Source organism: Aotus nancymaae, unplaced genomic scaffold (genome assembly GCF_030222135.1).
Source record: "Aotus nancymaae isolate 86718 unplaced genomic scaffold, 86718_ANA_hifiasm-v0.15.2.pri h1tg000030l, whole genome shotgun sequence".
In the NCBI taxonomy this organism is placed as follows: domain Eukaryota; kingdom Metazoa; phylum Chordata; class Mammalia; order Primates; family Aotidae; genus Aotus; species Aotus nancymaae.
Genome location: NW_026988443.1, coordinates 27988937 through 28013201, shown reverse-complemented (window position 1 = coordinate 28013201; position 24265 = coordinate 27988937). Strand labels below are relative to the sequence as shown.

At 40.6% G+C, this 24265-nt stretch overlaps 1 protein-coding gene across 1 annotated transcript in view; it reads right to left on the bottom strand.

Moving 5' to 3' along the window:
• HYDIN (HYDIN axonemal central pair apparatus protein) overlaps window positions 1–24265 on the bottom strand; it is a 490708-nt gene that overhangs the window by 204427 nt on the left and 262016 nt on the right. Inside the window, exons 19-23 of the mRNA XM_064383265.1 lie at window positions 21221–21459; window positions 17106–17379; window positions 14814–14957; window positions 9900–10043; window positions 3769–4082 (exon numbers count right to left, since the gene is read on the bottom strand). Of these exons, the coding sequence (XP_064239335.1) occupies window positions 3769–4082; window positions 9900–10043; window positions 14814–14957; window positions 17106–17379; window positions 21221–21459 (1115 nt within the window). The remainder of the gene's footprint in view (window positions 1–3768; window positions 4083–9899; window positions 10044–14813; window positions 14958–17105; window positions 17380–21220; window positions 21460–24265) is intronic.

The window sequence follows — 24265 nt, the reverse complement described above, 5'->3', positions numbered from 1 at the left end:
GCAACAGGTGATTGCTTGAGCCAGGGTAACAGCAGTGGAAATGGGAATGAGTTTTTCAGAAGGCAGAATAGGTAGAAGTTGGTGGTGGATTCGATAGGGTGGGTGGGGTTAGAGAGGAAGAAATCCTGATGCCTCCCAGGAGAGCAGTGATGTTGTTTACTGGGACAGGGTGCCCTGGAGGAGAGGCAGGGAGGGGCAGGGAAGGGACAGAGCTTACTTATGTGGAACATGTTAGGCATAAATCACCTGGGAGGCATCCAAGGGATGTCCAAGAGGAGATGTCAAGAAGGCAACAGACTTGGAACTCAGTGGAAAGGGCTCTGTCAAGATATGCACTGGGAAGCCTCGGCAAAAGCAGCTAACTGGAGCTATGGGGGTGTGTCAATTTCCAGGAAGAGAGGGCCTAGGACAAAGTCCTGCACCTTTCTACTCCAGTAGAGTTGTTGCTGGCAGAGAACTGAGAAGTTGTTGAGGGGACAAGAGGAAAAGGAGGAGAATACGGTGTTCTGCAAGCCAAGAAAGGAACGTATTTCAGGAAGGCAGTGCTGGTCGCTGTGCTGAATGCTGCTGAGCATTACCTTTCTGAAAAAACCTTTGTCACCTTCTTGATTACAAATCTCACCATTGCCTCCAAGAAAGAGTGTTAATTCCTTCTGGAATACCAGGTCTCTCACACACGTCTGCCACTATGCCTCTCCAGACTTATCTTCCATAACTTCTCCCACCCAGTGAGGTCTGCCCACCAGCCACGCTGATGTACCCTCCGCCGACACCATGGTAGGAGCGTGTCATTTGCTCTCCAGCATCCATTCTCCCTCTGTCAGTTTTTGTTTGGCGATCCATCCCATTCCCACCCACTCCAGTCCATCTGGTTCTGAGATCATGATCCGCAGCCTTTGGTGTGAGGCATGTGGCCAGGTCACCCATCATGAGTGTGTCACCCTCCCCTGACAATGACTGATGAGTATGGACAGGAATGTGACTCAGTTGTTCTGATCAGAGTGAATCTACTGGAAGTTCTGGGAGAAAGACCTCATACTGTTTTCCCGTGGATCAGAGTGTAAAAGGACATGGTCCCAGCAGTGCTGGCAGCCACTGGATGATAAGGAGAGAAAAGCTGATCTGAGAATGAGGTTAACACACAAAACTGAGCAGAGCTGAGAGACAGAGAACCTGGTTATGATGATGACATTGTATGATCCTTGCTTTGAGCCAGGCCAGAAGCCAAAATGAATCTGGAATTTTGAGTTGTGAAAACCAGTGAATTTTCTTTCCTTTAATTTTTGCTTAGGGTCAGGTTTTCAATGACTTGCAACAGAGTGAATACATGAATTCTAACTAATAGATGCATGCTATTCCTATTACTCAGAATATCTCCCTGCCTCTCCATCTGGAACATGTAACTGTGGCTCCTCAGTTCAGCCTTTTCTGACTTCTCTGGGCACAGGCCTCCCACATACAAAGTTCAGTATTGCCACATGTCCACTTTGGTATATGTCAGCTTTCCCCACTAGCCTGAGGACAGGGATCACGTCCTGTTCATTTTTATACTGCTGATTCCCCAATATGTGGCTGACAATAATCACTTATCAAATGTTTTCTGAATGACTCCCTGATTGAACAAATGAATGAGCAAATTATAAGCAGAGGCTCAATATCAAGAGATAGGGAGATGCTGAAGAAAGAGAAAAATGGTTAAATAAATGCTTAAGCCAATGAAAAATTAAGTGTATCATCTTCAGTAGTGGCCAAGTACACTTTCAAAATTGTATCCCTTTAATTATGAAAGTGGCCTCTTAAAAATAAAAAAATAAATAAAGCATGTCCTTGCTCCCAGATGGAATAAACTCATTTAGAGTTACATCAGAATCACTTCACAAGATCTTATATTTGAAGTGCATTAGGTCAGGCTGGCTGATTTTCCCATAATTATATTAAATGTTTACCATCTACAGAATTTCATTCCAAACCCAAACAGTCCATGGTACTTAATGAGCAGACTCCAATGCTCAGGCCCAGGACTGGCTGCCGGCTTCAATGCTTTGCTAGGTCATCCTTAGATGTCTACGGAAGACATTCAGAGCGAGCCATCGTTACCGTGGTAACAAGTGCAGGAGAGAAAAGGGTGGCTGTCATACATAAGACAAGGATTATGGACAGGAAGCACTCACAAGCCCCTAAGGAAACAACATGAGGTTTCCTCGGTTAAGAATGGCCGTTCAATATTCACATGCTAACAACTGGGTGTCACAATATCCAATAAGGACATATACAAAGCCCATTAGTTCTGGTTGCCAACCAAGAAGAAAATGTAGCAATCGCTGCCTCCCACTATTTTATAATTATGTGTGTGTCTGTACATATACATATATGAACCAGGACAGAAACCCATTGAAATACACAAAACAGGCAACATGGAGCTCAGTGTTGCACATATTCAGTGTAGGGTCCTACTCAGTCTGTGCTTTGACTTTGAGATAATTTTCAAGAAAATTCTGCAACAACAAAACCAAAAATAAACAGTATGATCACATCAAACTAAAAAGCTTCTGCCTAGCAAAGGAAAGAATAGAGTGAAAATTCAACCTATGGAATGAGAGAAAACATTTGTAAACCATATATCCGATAAGAGGTTAATCTCCAAAATATATAAGAACTCCTACAACTCAATAGCAAAAAAACACTAATAATCTAATTAAAAAATGGGCTAAGGACTTAAATAGACATTTCTCCAAAGAAGATCTACAAATGGTAACAGGTATAGAAAAAATGCTCAGTCATTAAATATCAGAGAAATGCAAATAAAAACCCCAATGAGATACCACCTTGCACCTGTGAGGATGTCTGGTACTGAAGAAACAACAAACAAGTATTGGTGAGAATGCGGAGAAACTGAAACCCTTGCACACTGTCACTGGGAAGGTAAAATGGTGCAGCCACTATGAAAAGCATTATGAAAGTTCCTTAAAAAATTAAATTAAAAATAAAACTACCATGTGATTCTGCAATCCAACTTCTGGGTATTCATCCAAGAATTGAAATCAGAATCTCAAAGTGATATTAGCACTCTCATGTTCGTTGCGGCAAGATTCCCAATAGCCAACATGCAGAAAAACCTAATGTTTATTAACAGATGGATGGATAAAGAAAATTTGTTATATACATATGAAGGGCTAGAATTTTGTTCAACCTTAAAAAGAAGGAAATTCTGCAATGTGCAATGACATGGATGAACCTTGAGGACATTATACTCAATGAAATAAGTCAGTCACAGAAAGACGGACACTGCATGATATGACTGGTTGCCAGGGCTAGGGAGAAAGGAAAATGGGCAACAGGCATAAAGTTGCAGTGCAGCAAGATAAGTTCTAGAAATCTGGTATACTTATAGTCAACAATACTGTATTGTACACTTAGAAATTTGTTAAGTTGTATATAAAATAATAATTTAAAAAAATTCTACTAAGACTAAATATGAATTTCTAATGATCTTACCGCTAGATTCAAAACTAAAATGGGCTTATGGATGTTGCTTTGTTAATTCGGTGATGATTGGGACCTTCAAAGATGTTTTATCTATGTTTCCTGTTAGGAAATCTAGGAAGGATCATGATTTTAAGCTCCTTGTTAATTCTGTCTGTAATTAGTTGTCAAAACTGCAAATATTCATGAATGGCCAGTACATGGAATACAGAAAACCCCGTGAAAAGCCTGAGAGAGAAAATAAATGAAAAGCAGAGTTGTGTGAGAGTTCTGTGCTGGTGGTACCTTATCTGATTTTCCTCATCATTCACCAAGAAGAACCAGCGGAACTTCACAACCAAGGGGCTGCAGTTGGTGATGGTAACGTAGCGAATGACCTCAGTATCGTTCAGGATGCAGCCAAAATCCAGCTCCATTGTCTCAAAGCTGAGGTTGGGGTAATGCACTTCTCCGCGCAGGTCCAGGCTGTCTATCTGAGGGTGTTCCACATACTTAATTTCGAGAATTTCTTCTGCCACCCAGTTGTTCAGATCGTTTCTGTAGGAGGGGTCAAACTTGATCAGCAGGTTTTTTTCTTCATCAATTTCCAGTTTCATAGGCTACAAACAAGATAATAGGGAAGTCACCAACTTTTGTACTATGCATTTCTACCCTGCTACACGAAACAGGACGGTCAGACATACACATTATATGTATTTATGGACACACAGAGATACACATGTATTTATGCACATACACATATTAGTATGAAAAACATACATATACACATTCATACGTAAACAGCTAGTGCATCTAAGTATAGATACTTATGTATATGCACACACATTTTATTAGTTGAAAATGAAAGCAAGGAAAATATAGAATTATTTCAAGGAAGAGATTTTGATAAGTGTGTGAGGTTATAAGAATTGAGGAGTTGTAAAGGAAAAGTCAACAATGAAAAACTATTATAAAATATTCTTAACTAAAAATAAATTTGGTTGTGAAATGCCCTTAGGCAAGTGGAAGAAATTCTTTGCTTAAGAAATTTTTAAAAGGGTTTTCTAAAGCACTGGCGGGTGGGGGGACTCTGTAGAAAGTGACCCAGAAAGGGACAGATTAGGTAATTTAATTTCTTTTCTAATGTCAGCAATCCTAACTCTTAAGCACAGTGTCATCCACTTTCTGCTGTTTTCTATTCAACTTAACATGACAGTCCAGAGCTTGTTCAGTACATTTTATTTGTTCTTTTCTGTCTTTGATTCCAATCCCTATGTGTTCCTTGATGCCAGTGTCTGCAGTAACACCTTCTCATAGAAAGGCTGGCTATGAGTTGTCTTTTTTAGGAATTGCTCAATTCCCACATTTAATGGGCATGAAAGCCACCTCGTGGTTTTGCAGCAAGTGCCCTGAGGCAGACGGGAAGAATGAACACAGGAATGAATCTCTTTTCAGTGCACCTCATCTTTCCACGGCGCTTAAATGGTTCCGGTATTTAACTGTGCGTTTAATGACATGATTAGATGGTTTTGGATGACAAAGCCACTCACCTAATTCAACAATCAGAGAGAGAGTAATGACTCTTCTGTTGGCCTACTCCCAGTTAAAAGCCAGATCAGCCACCTGGCCTTTGATTTTACCACTAGCACAAGGGGCTGGGCATAAGTTAGGATCCACCCTTGTAGATCATGGCATCTGCTGCTCTTGGTATTGTCACACTTGGTGTTTAAATATTTTGAAGATTGACTTAATTTTTTTTCAGAGAAATGACTCTATTGTTTTGTAGAAATGGTACAACAATTAATATTATATATAAATGCACAAAGAAGAAATGAGAAATTTCTCCTAAATTTCACAATACACAATTCTCAGAGTTAATCATTTGGTAGATGTTACTCCAGATGTGATGGAGGAATACTAAGATTTTACAAAAATGGAATTGGATGACAGTATTTTCTAAAAAATATCATTTTTGAGTCCCTCCCCCGCCAAAAAAACCTGAAGAAATGTTTCACATACAAGGGATATTAATTCCTAAGATTAAAGGTTCTGCAGCCAGACTAGTTAGATCCAAATCCTGGTTTTGCCACTTACTGGCTGTGAGACCTTGGGCAAAATACCAGGCCTTAGTTTCTCCATCTGTAAAACAGGGGTAATAATAATACTTACCTCTGTTTATGAGGATCTAATTAATTAATGTATATGTGAGGTGTTTCGCGGCAGTGCCCTGCACATAGTGCAAGGTATTTAAATGGTCGCTATTACTATTATCCCTTTACAATAAAGAAAAGAGATGGCTAAATGTTAAGCAGTTTCAACTTTAGACAATCTCTTATTGACACCTGGCTGTAAAAGGGCATGAAATCAGTACACCTATGCTTCCTTCATTTCCCATTTTTTATTAGCTATAGTGAATTTTAAAAAGGTGAGGTTTAAAACATTCTGCTCTGAAATCTAACTGTCAAAGTTGTATCGTCTCCGTTCCGTAGTTAAATGGATCAAGTCCTCCTATCCATCTTTTCCTCATAGCTTTTTTTCATTCCTGAGCACCTTTTTTGATTCTTTTAGATGACTGCATGTCACTGGCAAATTGGTTTTCAAAGATGAATCTAGCACTCATGCACCCCTGTTGGAAAAACTAATTTGCTGAAGACGTGCAATCACCTAGAAGAATCAAATAAAGTGCTCAGGAATGAAAAAATGTCCTTCTATCTTGAGTGTCCCTGTCTGTTATCTTTACACTCAAAGTGTCTGTTACATTTACACTCAAATAGTATCAAAGGATAATTTAGCTAGTTATAAAATTCTTGAGTCAACTTTCCTTCCCTCAAAACTCTGTAGTCATTGCTCTGCTGCCACGTGGCATTAAGTGTTACTGTTCAGAAGGCTGAGGTTAGTCTAAAATCTTCCCTTGATGGGTCTCTTCTGCTTAGATGCCATAGAATTCCTTGGTTGTCAATAAGTCCTGTAACTTCACTAAGATATGTCTCACTCTTGAATATTCCCTATCATTTTGTCCTAGGACAAGGTGAAGCCTTGTTTCTAAAAATATTCCATATCATTTTGTCCCTGGACAAGGTGAGGACTTATTTCTAAAAATCTTTAAAAAATATTTCACTGATATTTTGGATAGACAGAACAATGAAAAAGCAAGCTGACTTTGTGTCCATCTCCCCATCTCTTACCTAAGCCAATAGTTTCCCTCCCCTGAGGAAGCCAAGGTTAAAAGTGTCTTGTTTACCCTTGTAGAGATAGTCTATGAACATAAAATCGTATTTGTTTCTTTTATTTTTTGCACATGATAGCATATCACATACACTGTTCTATATTTCAGTTTTCTCACTGGAACATCACTCAATATCAGTACTATGAAGCTGCTTCATTCTTTCTAATAGCTGTATTTTATTCCATCATATAATTCTGCCATCTTTTATTTAACCAATGTCCTATTGATGGATATTGGTTCCCAATCCTTTGCTCTTATAACGAACATTGCAGTGAACATCCTTGCATATAAGTCATATTGTGTATTGTGTTTATATCTGTAGGATAAATTCTCAGGAGTGGAATTACCAGGTGAAAGAGTATGAGCATTTAAATTCTTGATAGTTAACACCATATTGCCTTTCGACGTAAAACATACACTGTCCAGTGCTGCAGAAGACTCTTTCGACATGCCCTTCCAAAACACAGCACTAGCCAATTTTTGCTCTTTGCCAATCTGATAGGTTAAAAACTGTATTTCATGGTCATTTTAATCTGTATTTTCACTCATATGAATAAAGTTAAGCATATTTTTATGTTTGAAAGCTATTTTCCCTTCTCTGAACCCCCTGTTATTTTCTTTGGCCTGTTTTTCTGTTTGATTGTTGGTATTTTCTTGTTGGTTTGAAGAAGTTCTTTATTTTTTAAATTATGTGTGTGGTTTTCTTAAAATTATACAAGCAATCAATATAAAAGGTGAAACCGTACTATAAGAGTTATTATAAAAAACAGTAGTTCCTGACCTACTCTCTCATTCCGCCAACTCAGAGGCCACCGTTTCTCAATTCTTGTAGTAGGGTTTGTCTTTTAAATAGTTTCCTTGGGCAGAGAGGTGGCCATGAAGCTGTGGACACACCCAGATATCTGAATGTGGAGTGAGGAGGGCTTATTCTGGGGTCCTAACACGGGCAACATTAGAAGCACTAGATTTCCCCAGATATCTATTCTTCTTCTTAAGATAAAAACCAGCTGTCCATGCTTCCTGAATGGGGCCTGGTGCACATAGAATCCCTATAATTACTGCCCTGTCCTCATAATTGTTGCCTCTGATCCCAGAGTTACACCAGACCACAGGGCAGAACAATTCCCTCACCTTTTACAACTTCATTTGATCATTTTCTGGGATGCAGATTTTTTGTGTCTTTTTCTAACCCACTCCAAACCTCATTCTATCTTCCAGAAATTGACTTCAATCTCTCATTATTTGGAGATGCCCATCCTCCTCCCCCTTTATATTATTGCTCTGGCTTCCTTCTCTTTTGAAAATTTCTACGTTTATCTTATTAAGATCTCAGAAAGGGCTGGGCATAGTGGCTCATGCCTGTAATCCCTGCACTTCAGGAGGCTGATTCAGGAGGAATGCTTGAGCCCTGGAGTTCAACAAGACCAGCCTGGGCAGCATAGCAAGACTTCATCTTTACAAATTAAAAAAATTAGCTTGGCTCAGTGGCAGGCACCTGTGGTCTCAGCTACTCAGGACGCTGAGGTGGGAGGATCACTTGAGCCAGGAAGTTGAAGCTGAGCAAGCTGACATTGTGTGGCTGTGCCTGTACTCCAGCCTAAGTGACAGAGTGAGACCCTATCTCAAAAAAATAAAAATAAAAAAAGATCTCAGGAGGGATAAGAGTGGGCCTTGTCCACCACACAGACTGAGAAAGGTGCGCACGTCTGAATCTTCCTTTTTCCACCCATTTGTTCTCCTGTGCTCTGTGGGTTCACTCTGCATCTCCTCTTTCAATACCTTCATCTCCTCCTTGGGCTCTTTCTAAGGCCAGGCCATGTTCTCCGTAATTGGTGTGAGACTTTAGGGAACACATATTTGTGCTTCTGGTCTTCTTTCTTGGGTGCTTCCCCTTGCAGTTAGTTTTCATCTGTTTTTGGCTTATAATCATTTCCTCTTTTCCTTTATCCCTTCAAAGATCTTAGCTAGTTTCTTCTGAGCTCCTGCTTGAATGAGACCATTCATTCAAAGCATCTGTGATGGAGGGGCAGGGTGTGCGCAGCCCACAGCCTCCAGTTGGGTACTGTTGGGACACCCTGTCACCAAGTATGCTGTCCCCAATCTCCCCAAAGATCTATCTCCCAGAGTGTGGCTCATGGTAAATCTCCTTAAGTCTCAGCTTCCCTCTTCTGAGACCTCATGATTGCTGCCTGCCCCTTCTCCTTCATACCCCATCTTCATTAGCTGTTTCCCTAGAGAGGGAGGCTGAGCAGGCTGGATGTGGTGGCTCATGCCTGTAATCCCAGCACTCTGGGAGGCCAAGGCGGGCAGATCATGAGGTCAGGAGTTCAAGACCAGCCTGGCCAATATGGTGAAACCCTGTCCTACTAATAATACAAAAATTAGCCAGATGTGGTGGCATGCACCTGTAATCCCAGCTACTCAGGAGGCTGAGGCAGGAGAATAGCTTGAACTTGGAAGGTGGAGGTTGCAGTGAGCTGAGATTATGCCACTGCACTCCAGCCTGGATGACAGAGCACAACTCTATCTCAAAAAAAAAAAAAGAAGAAAGAAAAGAAAAGAAAAGAAAAAAAAGAAAGAAAGAGAGGGAGGCTGAGCAATATGGCACGTGGGGACTGGTTTCTCCCTCAGTCCTCTCCTAAAGTGTCACTGGCCCATGGACCTGCCATTCCCAATGGTGTCCTCACACCCTGCAGAGGATCACAGGGACAGTCTTGGAATGTTGTTTAGAGAACACTGCATCCTGTTGCAGACTAGTGGCTGGGACGAGCCCATAACCTCCTCCCTTAGCCCTACTTAGACTTCTCCATATTCATAAGTGGGCTCACTGGTCTGGGGACTGGACTTGGCTATTTCCTCATTTCCTTGAGCATGGAGGTTTGCTTGGACTTGAGGGAGGAGAATGAGAAGATCTTTACTATCATCAGTAGGAAGTCACTGCTGTCTGTGGATCGGCTTCATTAGAGGGGGCAGGAGCGAAGGGTGAATTTATTGAGCTAAAGTTCTCACCGAGAATGGTAGTGTTCTACAGATTGGTAGTGGAATTCATTTACCACTCATTTTAAATTTTCTGTAGTCTTCCCTGTTTGCTTCCTGGATCCTTTACATCTTTCTGAGCTGAAGTTGGGTGGTGTATCATTACTCTTTTCTTCCTTTATCACACCCCGCCCCACCCCCGACAGCTTGCCAGAACAGCCCCCTGTTAAGGTACCTCAGGAGTTGCCGGCAGCAGGGATTTATCCATCTCACATATAAAGAAGGGTCCAGATGTTGACAGCAACAAGTTCACGGGCAGGGTGGAAATGTTCTTTATGGCCAAGGACTGGTAATCAGATTTCAGGATAGTGTTAGGTTTCTGCAAAAACAGAAAAAGAGGAAACAAATCAAGTTATGGTAAATACAGTAATTTTTAAGCAACAGTCTCAGGTTCATTGTTTAGAACAAATTTAGTGATCTCTCTCTCTCTTTTTCTTTGTGTGTGTGTGTGTATGTATACACATATATATATGCATATATAAGTAGATGTATACAAACATTTTTCTCCCTTGTAGAAGTTTAGATAAATCATGTGGAGGCCAGGCATGGTGGCTCACACCTGTAATCCCAGAACTTTGGGAGGCTGAGGATGGTGGATCACCTGAGGTCAGGAGTTCGAGACCAGCCTGGCCAACATGGTGAAACCCTGTGTCTACTAAAAATACAAAAATTAGTCGAGCATGGTGGTGGGTACCTATAATCCTAGCTACTCTGGAGGCTGAGGCACAAGGGTTTCTTGAACTCGGGAGCTGGAGGTTGCAGTGAGCTGTGATTGCACCACTGCACTCCAGCCTGGGCGATAGAGTGAGACTCAGTCTCAAGAAAAAAAAAAAAGATAAATCATGTGGAATGATGTGTGGTGGACTACTGAAAAATGGACCTACATAACCCAGACAACACAGATTAGATTTTTTACCCCCTTGGTGCTTAGTTGAAAAGAACCTACACAAGCCATGCTTCTGGATGGAACTATTATTATAGGGGTTTCCACAGTATCACAAGACAAAGTCTAAAAAATTAGTTATATCTTATGCATAAATATAGCTATCATTATAATGAATAAAACATTTTTCCCTTGTATAATATTTTTCCATGTTCAAAATACCTGATTTGCAAATATCTTGTTATACTGACAAATGCTTACATCTATTTCCTGTAAACGTTTCCTGATAATACCAGAATAGTTGATTTTTAGAAGCATCTTTTTACTCTGTTAGATACATCAGATTTAATTTTTCAACTACAGAAGGCAACAGAAATGAATCTCAAGTTGGAAGTTTCTGGCCAGACTGGATTTTTCTCATTCTGGTGTTGGGGCCCACACTATTCCCTAGAAAGGACGTTCTTTAATATCAGAAGAGAGTGACCATAAGCCTCAATCTCTGGCCTCCAAAAAGAACCTCCCTTCAATCATCCCTTGGGTCTTCTGAAAAGGCTAGCCTGTCTTTCCTAGCCCTCCTTGTTTTCATTTGCATTTTCTCTTTATGTCAATTTCAGTTACGCCCTCCTATTTTCGTATTTGGATCTGACTCTCTCTTCCAGTTCTATGCCTAGCACAGAATTCCTTCCACTGTGGTTCCTGGGTGAGCTGGGGTGACCAGTGTCCCTTGAGCCTCATGCCTTGGTCATACCCCATTAGTCCCCCTGTGCACTCCCAAGGTGACTTTAGGGGTTAGGTCTGGCATTTACCGTGAGATACCAGCCTTTGTTTCCCTCCCTCTAATATGGGGCAGCACAGAACTGGACTCACCTTGCCTTTGCGGATTTTATACTACAGTTTAGGGAGGGATGAAGCAGCACTTTGGGGCCTACTAAGGCTGCATGGAGAACTGTCCACCCAGTGACCTTCCCTGAAGGCTGCTGTGTCACTGCAGATGGCTTTGAAGTGCAGAAGACACACTTGGTTGGTTTTGGCAAGAGGCCATTTAGAGGCTACTGATGAGAAGGAGTCGAGCACAGAGACGCCATTCTATTTTAAAATGACCCCTTCTCTTTGAGTTGTTCATCTCCCCAAGTATCAGCAGACAGAATTTGCTGCTGGAACTTCATGAAGAAAAGTGGCTGCTAGTTTCAATTGACCTTTTCAATTCCACAGAGATGTGGTTTCATCTCCGTTGCTTATGAATGGTACGATAGTTATAAAGGAGATCAGATCTGAGGAAGCAGTTATAGAAAAATTCTTCCTATAGACAGGGTCAGTATTATTATATTCTAATGTACCAAATCAGATGCACTGCCTTGAGCTGAAAACAAGGAGACAGAACCGATAATTGGATGTTATACAATTAAATCTGAACTGAGACCTAACAAGTCTCTTGCATGCTGGGTAATGAAGTTGCGTTTCTTCATTGTCCCTGACATGGATTAAATGTGGGCAGGAAATGAAAATGAAAAATATAGTAATAGGACAGACTTCAAACTTCCCATCTTTGTGGGGAAGGAGAGAAGGCTGGAAAAAAATAAGTAGGGAATTGTAGCTCAATTCACTTTTAAATTCAATAAGAAGTTACTGCCATATTCAAAATGTTTCCATATTTTAATCTAGTAACAAACTCAAATAATAGACATTTAAACAAAAACATGTTCCCCCACTCTGCCCAAAGGCAAAAGAATATAAAGAGAAGAAAAAGAGTACTGCCCACACATTTTTATGAGTGTTTATGGGCTTGGAAAAATGTAATAAGAAACCAAGCTGCATATTTAACATATATTACAACATCTTGCCCAGAATAGCTATTCAATCAATATTCACTGAGTTTTCTCCCAGTAGCGACATTCAGAGAAAATACGATGCCACTAACTTCAGTGCAGCTATTGCCAGTAAATATCTTTCCTGATTACTTAAAAATGAAGAATTTAAAATGAAGCAATAAAGGTTAATAACTGTAGCAGGAACTCTTGTAGTATTTTCCTTTTACATGTCTCATGGAGCTTGTTGACTTGGTGTTCAGCTTGGGTTTGAGTGACGGGAAGTTAAACTAACAACGTCTACCTTCCCTACTCAGCTGTTAAACCATGGTCTTTAAAAATTTAATTTAATTTAAGTTTGTTTTATTTTATTTTATTTTGTTTTAAGTGCTGGGATACATGTGTAGAGGTGCAGGTTTGTTACATAGGTACACCTGTGCCATGGTGGTTTGCTGCACCTGTCAAACTGTCATCTAGGTTTTAATCCCCACATGCATTAGGTATGTGCCATAATGTTATCCCTCCCCTGCCCCTCACCTTCCAACAGGCCCTGATGTGTGATGTTCCCTTCCCTGTGTCCATGTGTTCTCATTGTTCAACTCCCGCTTATGAGTGAGAGAACATGTGATATTTGGTTTTCTGTTCCTGTGTCAGTTTGCTGAGAATGATAAGCCATGGTCTTTGCTGTGTCTTTTCTGCCTTATATATTGTAGGTGTCTGATAAACCTGCTCAAAAGTTACTTGCTGATTTGAACTGAACTTGTGCCTCTTGCCTCTCCTACTGGACCACAAGCTCCTTTCTTCATCTCCTAGCAGAACATCTTCCCCTGGTGTGATACTCAATAGATACTAATTTGTTTTAATGAACAAAATATGATGGAATCCACTACCAAAATAAATGGTCTTGAACATTATTCTGCAAGCCTCCAAGTAATGAAAGGAACCCCAGTTGATTCCCCATGACTGGTTAGGCACCACCACACACGGTGCTTCTGTGGGACAGCACAGATCACACTGTGGGGCAGTGACTTACTGAATGCTTGGTCTTCCCAGCAGGCTGAGAAATTTATCAGGGAGAACTCTTCTCACTGTTGTATCTCTAGCCCCCACACTGTGCCTAGCACATGATAGGCCTTAACAAACATTCTAGTCAGTGGCCAGCATGATGGTTTCAGTGAGTCAATCTGACCATGTCACTCCCTTCCTGGAAGCCCTCCAATGGCCATCCAGAACAAAACCCAAAGTTCAGATAATGCCTCCCAGGCAGGCTGCACGTCCCCAGATGGAACTTTTGCCATCCTTGGCACATTCTCTGTCCAAGGTGGCCTTTCCTAACCCGAGCCCTTTGCATGAGCTATTCCCTCTGCCTACAATTCTCTCCCTGTCCCTTGTCACCAGACTAGCTTCTATTTTTACTTTGAGTCTCCACTTGAGGCACTTGCTCAAGAAAGCCATCCATGACCACATGGACAAACAAGTCCATCTCCAGATACATGCCCTCCCAGCACTTTGTACCTCTTCTTCATAGCATTGTTTATAACAGTGATTTAAACAATTATATTTGAATAATTTGTTTACAGTCTATAACCTGAACCAGTCTTTTAGCTTTGGTTCTATCTGGTTCACTAGATTTTCAGTACCAGCTCAATCCCCAACTCAGAACAGACATTCCTTACATGTCTTGAATGGTCACTGATTCTGCTTGGAAACCTGCCTAGGAGTAGGTCAAGCCTACTGTGATATCTCCTCCACCCCACCACTTCACCATCCTGACCCCCTGCCCTGAGCAGCAGCCATTACCTTCTCTCCCTTGTCCCCTAACTCTGACATTTACTTTCTGCCCTTATGTAGAGTCATTTAAGTTAAAGAGTATGAATCTAATACTTGAAGTTGATTATTCTCCAGCTTAACCTGTATCTCAGTGTCCTCATGTGCATCACGGGAATGATAACAGAACCTTCTGCATACGGTTGCTGTGAGGGACTCTTGAGAAAATGTATGTAAAGAACATGGCTCCATGTCTAGCACATGGTAGCTATTCTTACTGATTATTATGATTATTGATAATACTCCAATCCTTTCTTTGCCTTGAGTTTATTTTACCTGATTAAAGTAAGATGACTGACTAAAATACATACTCAGTGCACTGGAACACCACTTCCCTTAGGTCTTAGACATCAGGAATGATAGAAATAGAATTTCCACAGCAACTTACATGTCAAAGGATTGTAGGTTTAGATTCAGATTTTTTAGTTGAATGTGTACTGGTCTCTGAAGCTTAAAAAACATGGGCTGAGTAATGGGTGGAAAATGATGCCCGTTCATTTAGCTTTCAAAATGGCAATGTAAAAATGCTGACCTCAGTTGGAGTACCCAGCCCTTGCTAGCACACCCCACTGACCTTCTCCAGTCGGTAGATGAGCTGTTTGGTGGAGAGCTGGATGAGAGGTGCAATGAACTTGCAGGTGATGTTCACAGTCATCAACAAGCTCTTCCCCTTCTGAGCCCCGATGATGGCGTGGCACACCAGCTTCTCTTTAACTATCTGCCAGTGAGATAAGCCAGCATTTTGGGAACAACTATAACTTAATACTTACTCAGAATACTTATTTACCCACTGAGAGAAAACTAATTCCCAACTTCCTGCCCAGGGACACAAGGAAGAGCACATTTTTCTGAATAGTGTGTTTCGGAGACTGCTCTTTGTCACATGATTATGTTATTGTTAGTTAAACATGACTTTGATGGATTCTGTATTTATTTCTGACTGCCCTTAGGCAGTTGATTTACATTCAGTTCTATATATATAGTTATATTATGATCTATTATACATCAGGAGCTGTGTTGGGTGCTGGGAGTACAAAACAGTGATGAACAAGACAGATAAAATATTTCATGGGGCTTATAGTTCAATGGTAGTTATATGATTTCTTATTAAACTATTGCAAACTGTAGTTGAAAAACTTATCACTTCCTTTTTTTTTTTTTTTTTTGAGATGGAGTTTTGCTCTTGTTGCCTAGGCTGAAGTGCAATGGTATGATCTCAGCTCTTTGTAACCTCTGCCTCCTGGGTTTAAGCAATTCTCCTGCCTCAGCCTCCCGGGTTTAAGCAATTCTCCTGCCTCAGCCTCCCAAGTAGCTGGGATTACAGGCCCATGCCACCACATCTGGCTAATTTCGTGCTTTTAGTAGAGACGGGGTTTCTCCATGTTGGTCAGGCTGGTCTCGAACTCCCGACTTTAGGTGATCTGCCCACCTTGGTCCCCCAGAGTGCTGGGATTATAGGCATGAGCCACCATGCCCGACCAAATTTTTTCCTTTTATACTTAAACCTTTAAAGATAATGCATTAAAATTAATATTTCCTTGGACTCAAAAAGCCTAGATTTTCATAAAGCAGAAAGAATCAAAAGCGAATTTGTAGAATGAGGAGGTTATATTGAAGAGTACTCAGGTTAGGGATGTTAATGCATTCCAGTCTCTCCTCAATTATGCAGCATGATTTAGAAGAACATTCAAGGAAGCTTTTAGTAAAGCTTAAGCTGAGTTTACTCCCCCAACAGCTCAGATTTAAAGCCTTTAAAAATATGGCCAACTCTTGATAACCACATTATAAATATGCTCTTCCAACAGGCTGTCAGTGTCTTGAGATAAGGGGCTGTGTTCTATTCATCTTTGCATCCTCAGTGCCTAGCATAGTATTTGTCACAGGGTCTACACACAATACTCTCTGAGTAACAGAGAGAAGGAACACATTACCTTTTCCATAATGAGAGATAACTCCCCCTTTTTTCGGACTGAGGATGTGTTTCACCTGAAAACAGTCTATGAAGAAATAATCTAATGAAATAAATTGGAATCTGTGACCTTAGAGAAGCAAAGCAATGGACTAGCTTTCCAGCTGTGTCTACTGGGAGACAAAGGTCTTACTGCTTCCCATTTTATGTGGGGAAAAGTCAGTATCACCTCCAAATTTGGCGATACAAGCAGGATCTTAGGCAAGCATCCTTTCTCATCTACAAGGTCTGCATTTTGTGGGGAGGGAGAAACTCTTAAGTGACTTTGAAAGCCTTTCCTATAGTTTTTTAATGATTTCCACACCTGCAAGAGAACAGGGATAAACAGACACATGATTTGGATTTACTGAAATGTTTTACATAGAATGTATGGAGATCATGTAAATAAAGGCAAGGAATCAGAGTTGCTGAAGATAAATGTGACTTCTTAATTAATGCATAAATAGAAGATGTTTTGAAATGGGGGTTGTAGTCAGGCTGGGAGGAAAGGAACAGGGTGTCCCAATACCTGAATAGGAGAGGCAGCCCAGAGTATCTGTATAAACACCCTTTTTGAATGAATATTAAATTAATCCTGCTACATGTTAATAGGAGAATTTGCTTTGGCTGAAAACTGGATGTTTTTCTACCACAGACTTGCTGGTTGGTCACTGCTGATCCTGGGTATGATAACCTGCTTTAAGATTGGGTTCACAGTAGCTATAGAAACAAACTGAAGACTGAGCAGAGCTGTACCCTGAAAGCAATGGATGCTACCATGGTAACTCCGGGCTATGCACAATCCTTGAGAAACCATATCCTTCCTCGGATAAATGTCAAGGGATGTTCCTAAGAAATAGATATAGTAGAGATTTATTCAGGAAAAAAAAATAGCTTCCAAATGTGCTGTCCCCTTACCCTGGGAGTAGCAGAATAGCCTTGAAGTATCACATCGACTGTCTGGTCTGGGTACAGCTCCATCTTGGAGGGGTGGAGCTGAAACACGGGGCTCTGTGGATCCCTGGGCTCCTGAGAGCCACTGGGCTGAGGCCGGCCATGAGCATGTCCCTTCTTAACCCGGCCCTTCTTACTCAGCTTGGCCTGGGGATGGAAGCTATCACTCATCCAGAACAACTGTTGGATCCGACGTCCCTTGTTGGTCAACTTGAAGCGGTAATAATGGGTATCCAGGCTGGAAAAGAGGAGGCAGGTATTGAGAGGATTCAGTTTAGGGATGTTCTGTTCAGCTCTACACCCTTGGGATTTACTCCTCTGTAAGTACTTAAAAAAGTGAGCAACAAAGTAAGACATTTTTTTTTTAATGTAGGAAGACTAAGTCATGATGCCACTAGGAACTAACCAGTGATGGGACAATGTAGTATCTACTTAAGGGGCCAACAGGTGTGGAATCACAGACCTGGGTTTGGTCCCAGAGTTGGCATCACCAGGTAAGGGGTTGTGGAAACTTCCCACTCCCACTCAGTCTTCCCCAGCAGGCCCCAGACGCTGCAGGACACACACAGTTCATGTGAAAAGCTATCCCATTTAACGGAATAGCTCTGAGGAGTGAAAGGAAAGCAGAATACCTGCTGGAGGAGAAGCAGGTTTCAAGCTGTGCTGAGTAAATTATTCCTGGCTGAGTGGAACGTCCTGTGATGATGGGCTCAATTTGAAGGAAACTTTGAAGAAAAACAATGCATAACCTCTAAGCTTTAACAAAGACCAGCGGGACTGCAATGGGCCAGAACACCACCAAGATTGTTCACCTATCTCACACTAATGTGCTTTAAAGATGTTGCAATTTCATTTATTCACTTGCTCCTCATTCATTCACGTATTCCACAAATATTTATTAAGAACAAACTGATTGCCTGGCTATTTGCGAAGAAACTGGGAATTCTAAGATATTGGATATGGTTCAAATGTGTTTTTGTTTGTTTGGGCTTTTTTTTCTCACAGGCTTACTTTAAAATATTTTCTTAGAGAAAAACTCATCTCAGGACTGTTTTTTAATTTTTTTAAATTTTACTAGGCTTTGAGATTTCATCCGATCTGTTCCTCCTTAGGAAATGACATCATGCCTGGTAAGCTGAACCATCAAATAAAGAATCAGAAGGAATATTTGCTAGTTGACAGGTATAACCATTTCTATCTAAATGTGTTGTGAATATGTGTCCACAGGGCATGCTCAAGAGCTTCTTTACTTGGCAGTTTATGGCTAACAGTAGGCTTTTAGGGAAAATAATAAACAACATATACTGTTTATACAAACCATATACTGTTTATAAAAAACACATACTGTTTATAAAGACTAGGCAGGATGTCTGTTACTTATTCAAAGTATATCTTTCAATCATTACGGCAAGGATTTACTACCATTTTATAGATCAAGAAACGGGAACTCTGAAAACCTAAGGGAGTCGCCTAAAAATATGCAATTAGAGCCCGGTGCAGTGGCTCATGCCTGTAATCCCAGCACTTTGAGAGGCCAAGGCAGGTGGATCACCTGAGGTCAGGAGTTTAAGACCAGCCTCACCAACATGGAGAAATCCCATCTCTACTAAAAATGCAAAAAATTAGCCATGTGTGGTGGTGCATGCCTACAATTCCAGCTACTTGAGAGGCTGAGGCAGGGGATCACTTGAACCGGGGAGGCAGAGGTTGTGGTGAGCCAAGATCATGCCACTGCACTCCAGCCTGGGCAACAAGAGCGAGACTCTGTCTCAAAAAAAAAAAAAAATCAATTAGAAGGGGCGGCATATGGGTATGGGTATTTCTTTAGACCAGAGGTTGGCAAACTTTTTCTTTAAAGGGCTAAATACAAACATTTTAGGTTTTTTGGGCTACATGGTCTCGTAACAGCTACTCAATTTTCCCTTGCAGTATTAAAGCAGCCGTGGGCAATATGTTAAAAAATGGGCACAGCTATGTTCCAATAAAACTTTATTTACAAAAGCAGGCAGAGGGGCATAGTTTACCCAGCCCTGCTTTTGGCAATTCTGGAGATTGCGGGCATCATGATTTTATGTCAAAAAGTTTAGGCAGAGGGCAAATTAGCAACTAAAAGCTACAGTTTGGTTTTATATTCAAAGAAAACTGTTAGCTAACCCTCCAATTCCATGTAAGTGTCAGAATTTCCTTCGAAGGCTACTTGACATTTGTAGATTTAAAAGAACATGTAATGAGGTCTGGTTTGGCATGTATCGTTTTCTGCAATTATATTTGCGTGCACGAAAAGCAATTTGAAACTAGGAGCACTGGTATGCAGTCACAAACTACCCTAGCTTATGGCCAATAGACGGGCAGAGAGGAAGATGCTTATATTTAGTTGACTTGAAAAATATAATTGGATGCTTGCCTAAAAGCATGCAGTTCAACCATGTGACTTGCTTTTTACTTAATTTTCTACTAGTGTATGGTATTTTCAATCAAGTTCTATATTTTGTAGACGGAACAGAGGGAAGGATTTTCGGGAGGGCTCCAAACTGATTATTGTCAGTCGCATCTTCTCCAAGCGCAGCATATATGACTTGATTTCAGGGCCTGTGAGCCCAGAAGGTATGGGGAGTACCCTTCTGAGATCTGTTCATAGCACTGCAACAAACAAGTTCAAATTCAACTGGCCCCAGGAGCCAACTAGTGATAGCTACATGACTCTCCTGAGGAATCAAGAATAAATCCCTGCACATACCCTCTACACTTAGCACTCAAACCTCATGTATATATTTATTTATTTAATTCAGGATGGGGTCTTGCTTTGTTGCCCATGCTGGAGTTGCAGTGGTGTGAGCCTGGTTCACTATACCCTCAACCTCCCAGGTACAAACAATCCTCTCACCTCAGCCCCCCAAGTAGGTAGGACAGCAAGCATGTGCCATCATGTGAGGCTAATTTTTTTATTTTGTGGAGATGCAGGTCTCCCTCTGTTGGCCAGGCTGGTCTCCAATTCCTGGTCTCAAGCAATCCTCCCACCTCAGTCTCCCAAAGTAAAGTGCTAGGATCATAGGCATGAGCCACTGCTCCTGGCCCAAACCCTGTGTGTGTGTGTGTTTGTTTGTGTGTGTGTGTGTGTGTGTGTGTGTGTGTACATATAAATATGTGTGTGTGTGGTTTTTTTTTAAGACAGGGTCTCACTCTGTCATCCAGGCTGGAGTGCAGTGGTGCGACCTTGGTTCACTGTAACCTCTGCCTCCTGGGTTCAAGTGATCCTCCTACCTCAGCCTCCTGAGTAGCTGAGACTACAGGTATCTGCCACCAAGCTCAGAATTTTTTGTATTTTTGTATAGATGGGGCTTCACCATGTTGTCCAGGCTGGTCTTGAATTCCTCAGCTCAAATGATCCTCTTGCCTTGGCCTCCCAAAGTGCTAGGATTATAGGCGTGAGCCACCGTGCCTGGCCCAAACTTCATGTTTATATCCACATTTAGATTGTTCTGCTCAGAGGTGTCTATACTGTACCACATCTTATCTATATATTTAGACCCTTTAGATTTTCCTGGGTCATCAGGCAAAGCCAATGGAAACCATCTCAGTTGTTTGTGCTATGGTGGGGAGTCGAGTAGAGAACATAACCTTTGAAAAAGCTGCTGGCTCTGCAATACCTGATAAAATACACTTGCAATAAATATTTACCTTCCTCAGTATGTTCTGCTTAGGTTACCACTAAGCTGTATCTGTATTTTCTACATTTGTGGAGAGGGATTAGCAGTGTATTGGAATCAAAGAGGAGAAATTATGGTTGAGAGTCTAAATTAATCACAGAGTAGCCAGTTTGAGAGAAAAATGCATTTCCTACAAACTGTCTTCTTGCATGTAGAGGGACATAGCGTAGAGAATGCAATGAAGCTACGACTAGAGTATGTCTTCTTGTCGCTGATGTACCCGTCAGGAGGTGGAAGAGTGAGGACAGCAGAGGAGAGGGACTGAGGAGGCTCATTTTAATTACTTAAAATGATTTTCTAAAGTAGAGGTGATGCTCAGCATATGCAGCATATGTGATTATCTATAAAAATTGGTCCATGAGATTTCCTTACCTAAAATGTGCCCCCAGATTGAGTTCTGGAGCAAAGGGCTTATCTGAAACAATAGTGGAACCAATTCCAGAAGCCTGAACAGGAATCCGATAGGTACTGCTATTTTCAATGTCCAAAATGACACAGTCTTTGAATGTCAGTATGTCATTCAGGTTGGCAATCAGTGCCAGTTGAACATCAGTTTCTGGAGGAACCATGCCTTCACTGGGTTCAATTGTCCAGAGGGATTTTTTGTGTGCCTGCAACACAAGAGTACAAGTTAACAGGGAAGATATTCTTGGCTTTTCATTCTATAGATGTCAAAGCCCTCTACACTTCAAATGGTTGGCACTGTGGAATTCAACATCAGAGACAAACATTAGTTTTTGAATTAAAGCAGGTGGATGTTTGTTGGTTTTTCTTTTTTCAAAAAGCGATCTGATTCTGAAAAGCAAACCTACGATTTTACTTTTGAATACTCTGTGAAGATTCTTTACATTTCTTTCCCAAGATAACAGCCCAATTCTCCAACAAGCTTATAATTATTATCTGCTATAATCTCCAGATTCTGAGATACCAACAGAACACACAATATTCTTTATGGAGTTTGAAATTTTTATTTTTATTTATTTTTCCTTTGATTTTTTTTTTTTTTGGAGTTTGAAATTTTTAAAAGAAATGTTTTTCAAATGCAAAATTTCTAATGCTATAGTGAGGATGAACCAATTTCATTAATAAGTACAATATTGGAAGTCACCTGGATTTCTAATAATTTATAACAATAATTAGCCTCATCAGAATTTCATTAGCTAAAATTGCAAACTTATTTTGAAATATAGTCATGTGTTGCTTAATGACAGGGACACATTCTGAGAAATGTGCCATTAGGTGATTTCGGTGCTGTGTGAACACTGTAGAGGGTACTTACACAAACTGAGATAGTGGAGCCTACTACACACCTAGGCTATGCGGTATAACCTGTTGCTTCCAGGCTGAAAACCTGGACAGCATGTTTCTGTACAGAATACTGTAGGCAACGGTAACACAGTAGTAAGTATTTGTTTATCTCAACATATCGCTGTTTCTCAGCCTCATCTGCATTTTCTGTTGGTTGTTTTCTGTGCTTCGTTTTTGATGCTTTCTTTTGAGCTGTCTTCCAGTTCACTAGTTCTCTCTTCAGCTATGTGTAATATGCTATTAAACACATCTATTCTGTCCTTAATTTTGATTTCTGTATTTTTTAATTCAGGTGTTGGTACTTTATATTTTTACAAGGTTTTCATCTCTTGAGGACTTTTATAATTCGGACTATGACATTCAACTTATTAGCTACTACTACTAATAATTAGGGACTACTCCTCCTAGCCCTTCCAAGTCTTCTGCAAATTTAATGGGCAAATTGTTTTTGGACTTTTCAAGTAAATATAATAAATACATATTCAATGGCTCTGAGGTCCGGGGAAATACATAAACACCCCAAGGAGCTGACAGCAATGACATTAGTGAGACCAATATTTCAACAACAGAAATGGAATTCAGAAGGAAGCCAGAGTGAAAGTGGGGAATCTAAAGAACAAGAGCAGAGGATGTTGAAACCCTTTGAATATCTGACAAATGTACCACACAAATTTTCTTTTCTCTCCAAATGTGAAATTGGGCTTAATTATCAGGTGGTGTGATTCCTGATTATATTGCACTATATTACTAATATTAATAAAATTCTAATTTGTTTAATTGCCTATGTAAACAATTGCCTCAAAGTTAATAAAAAGCATCTAATAAAAAACATCCTTTTGAATGTGGTCATGCCCTTTGCAGGGACATGGATGGAGATGGAAGCCATTATCCTCAGCAAACTAACACAGGAACATAAAACCAAACACTACATGTTCTTACTTATAAGTGGGAGCTGAATAATGAGAACACATGGACACAAGGAGGGGAACAACACATACCGGGGCCTGTCAGGGCAGGGGCAGGGGGAGGGAGAACATCAGGAAAAATAGCTAATGCATGCTGGGCTTAATACCTAGGTGATAGGTTGATAGGTGCAGCAAACCACCATGGCACACATTTACCTATGTAACAAACCTGCACATCCTGCACATGTTCCCTGGAACTTAAAATAAAATAAGAAAATAAATCCTTTCCTGATTTTGACTGCTTTGTCATTTAGATCAATTCTGAAAGTCCTGCTTTATTTTGGGAAAGGCATTAATAAGAAGTACGTATGTGGATTAATCTTCAAAGAAAATATTTAGTGATTACCAATATGCACTGAGAAAAAGCTGCAAAAGAAGAGATGTGGAGACTATTTAGATGCTTCCAGGAAAACTGAGAGGAAAAGCCACATTCTCCAGTTCATCAGAAAAGAGTCTGTCTGATTATTCCTTCATGAACGTTCCTTGTGAATCTCCCAGGAAGCTTTGTGAAGGTTCCTGAATTTGGTAGCGCAGAAGAAGCCTTCCAAAGTCACACATACAGAAGAAAACAATGAATTTGAAAACAAATGCAAATTTTCCTATTTGAGCGGGACTCTAGAGGACATTCCAGTCTAAGATCATCCTTCTTTGATTTAATTCTATGATATACTTCTCCTAGAAAAAGGAAAAAAAGGAGAAATGTAAAAACACATGTAGCTCTATGGGGGCTCAAGTAAAATGGACTGGAAACCTCCTGATGAACTTAGGTCAGAGTTGCACTGATGATCTCTGTAAGTGACATAAATGTACACTGCAGACTGCAGGCAAGAGTTAGCGATTTCAGCCAGGCAGAGTCTCACAGGGTGACAGTGCCTTGGAATGTCACCAAAATGCTGGTCTGGCGCCAGTGCAGATTTAAAAAAATAGATTTGGTCAGTGGGCCCAATGGTCATTCTTAGGAATAGGTTCACAGGTACTTAAATAAGGATAATCTAATATTTAAAGCAAAATGTCAATTTCCCAACTTATAATTGAGGACAAATGTAAGACAGAGCAGAAAGCTAGTTACATTTCTTCCTGGTTTGAAAATCTGCATGGGAAATAAGTAAATTACATTTTAAAATTTAAATGAATTAAATAAAGG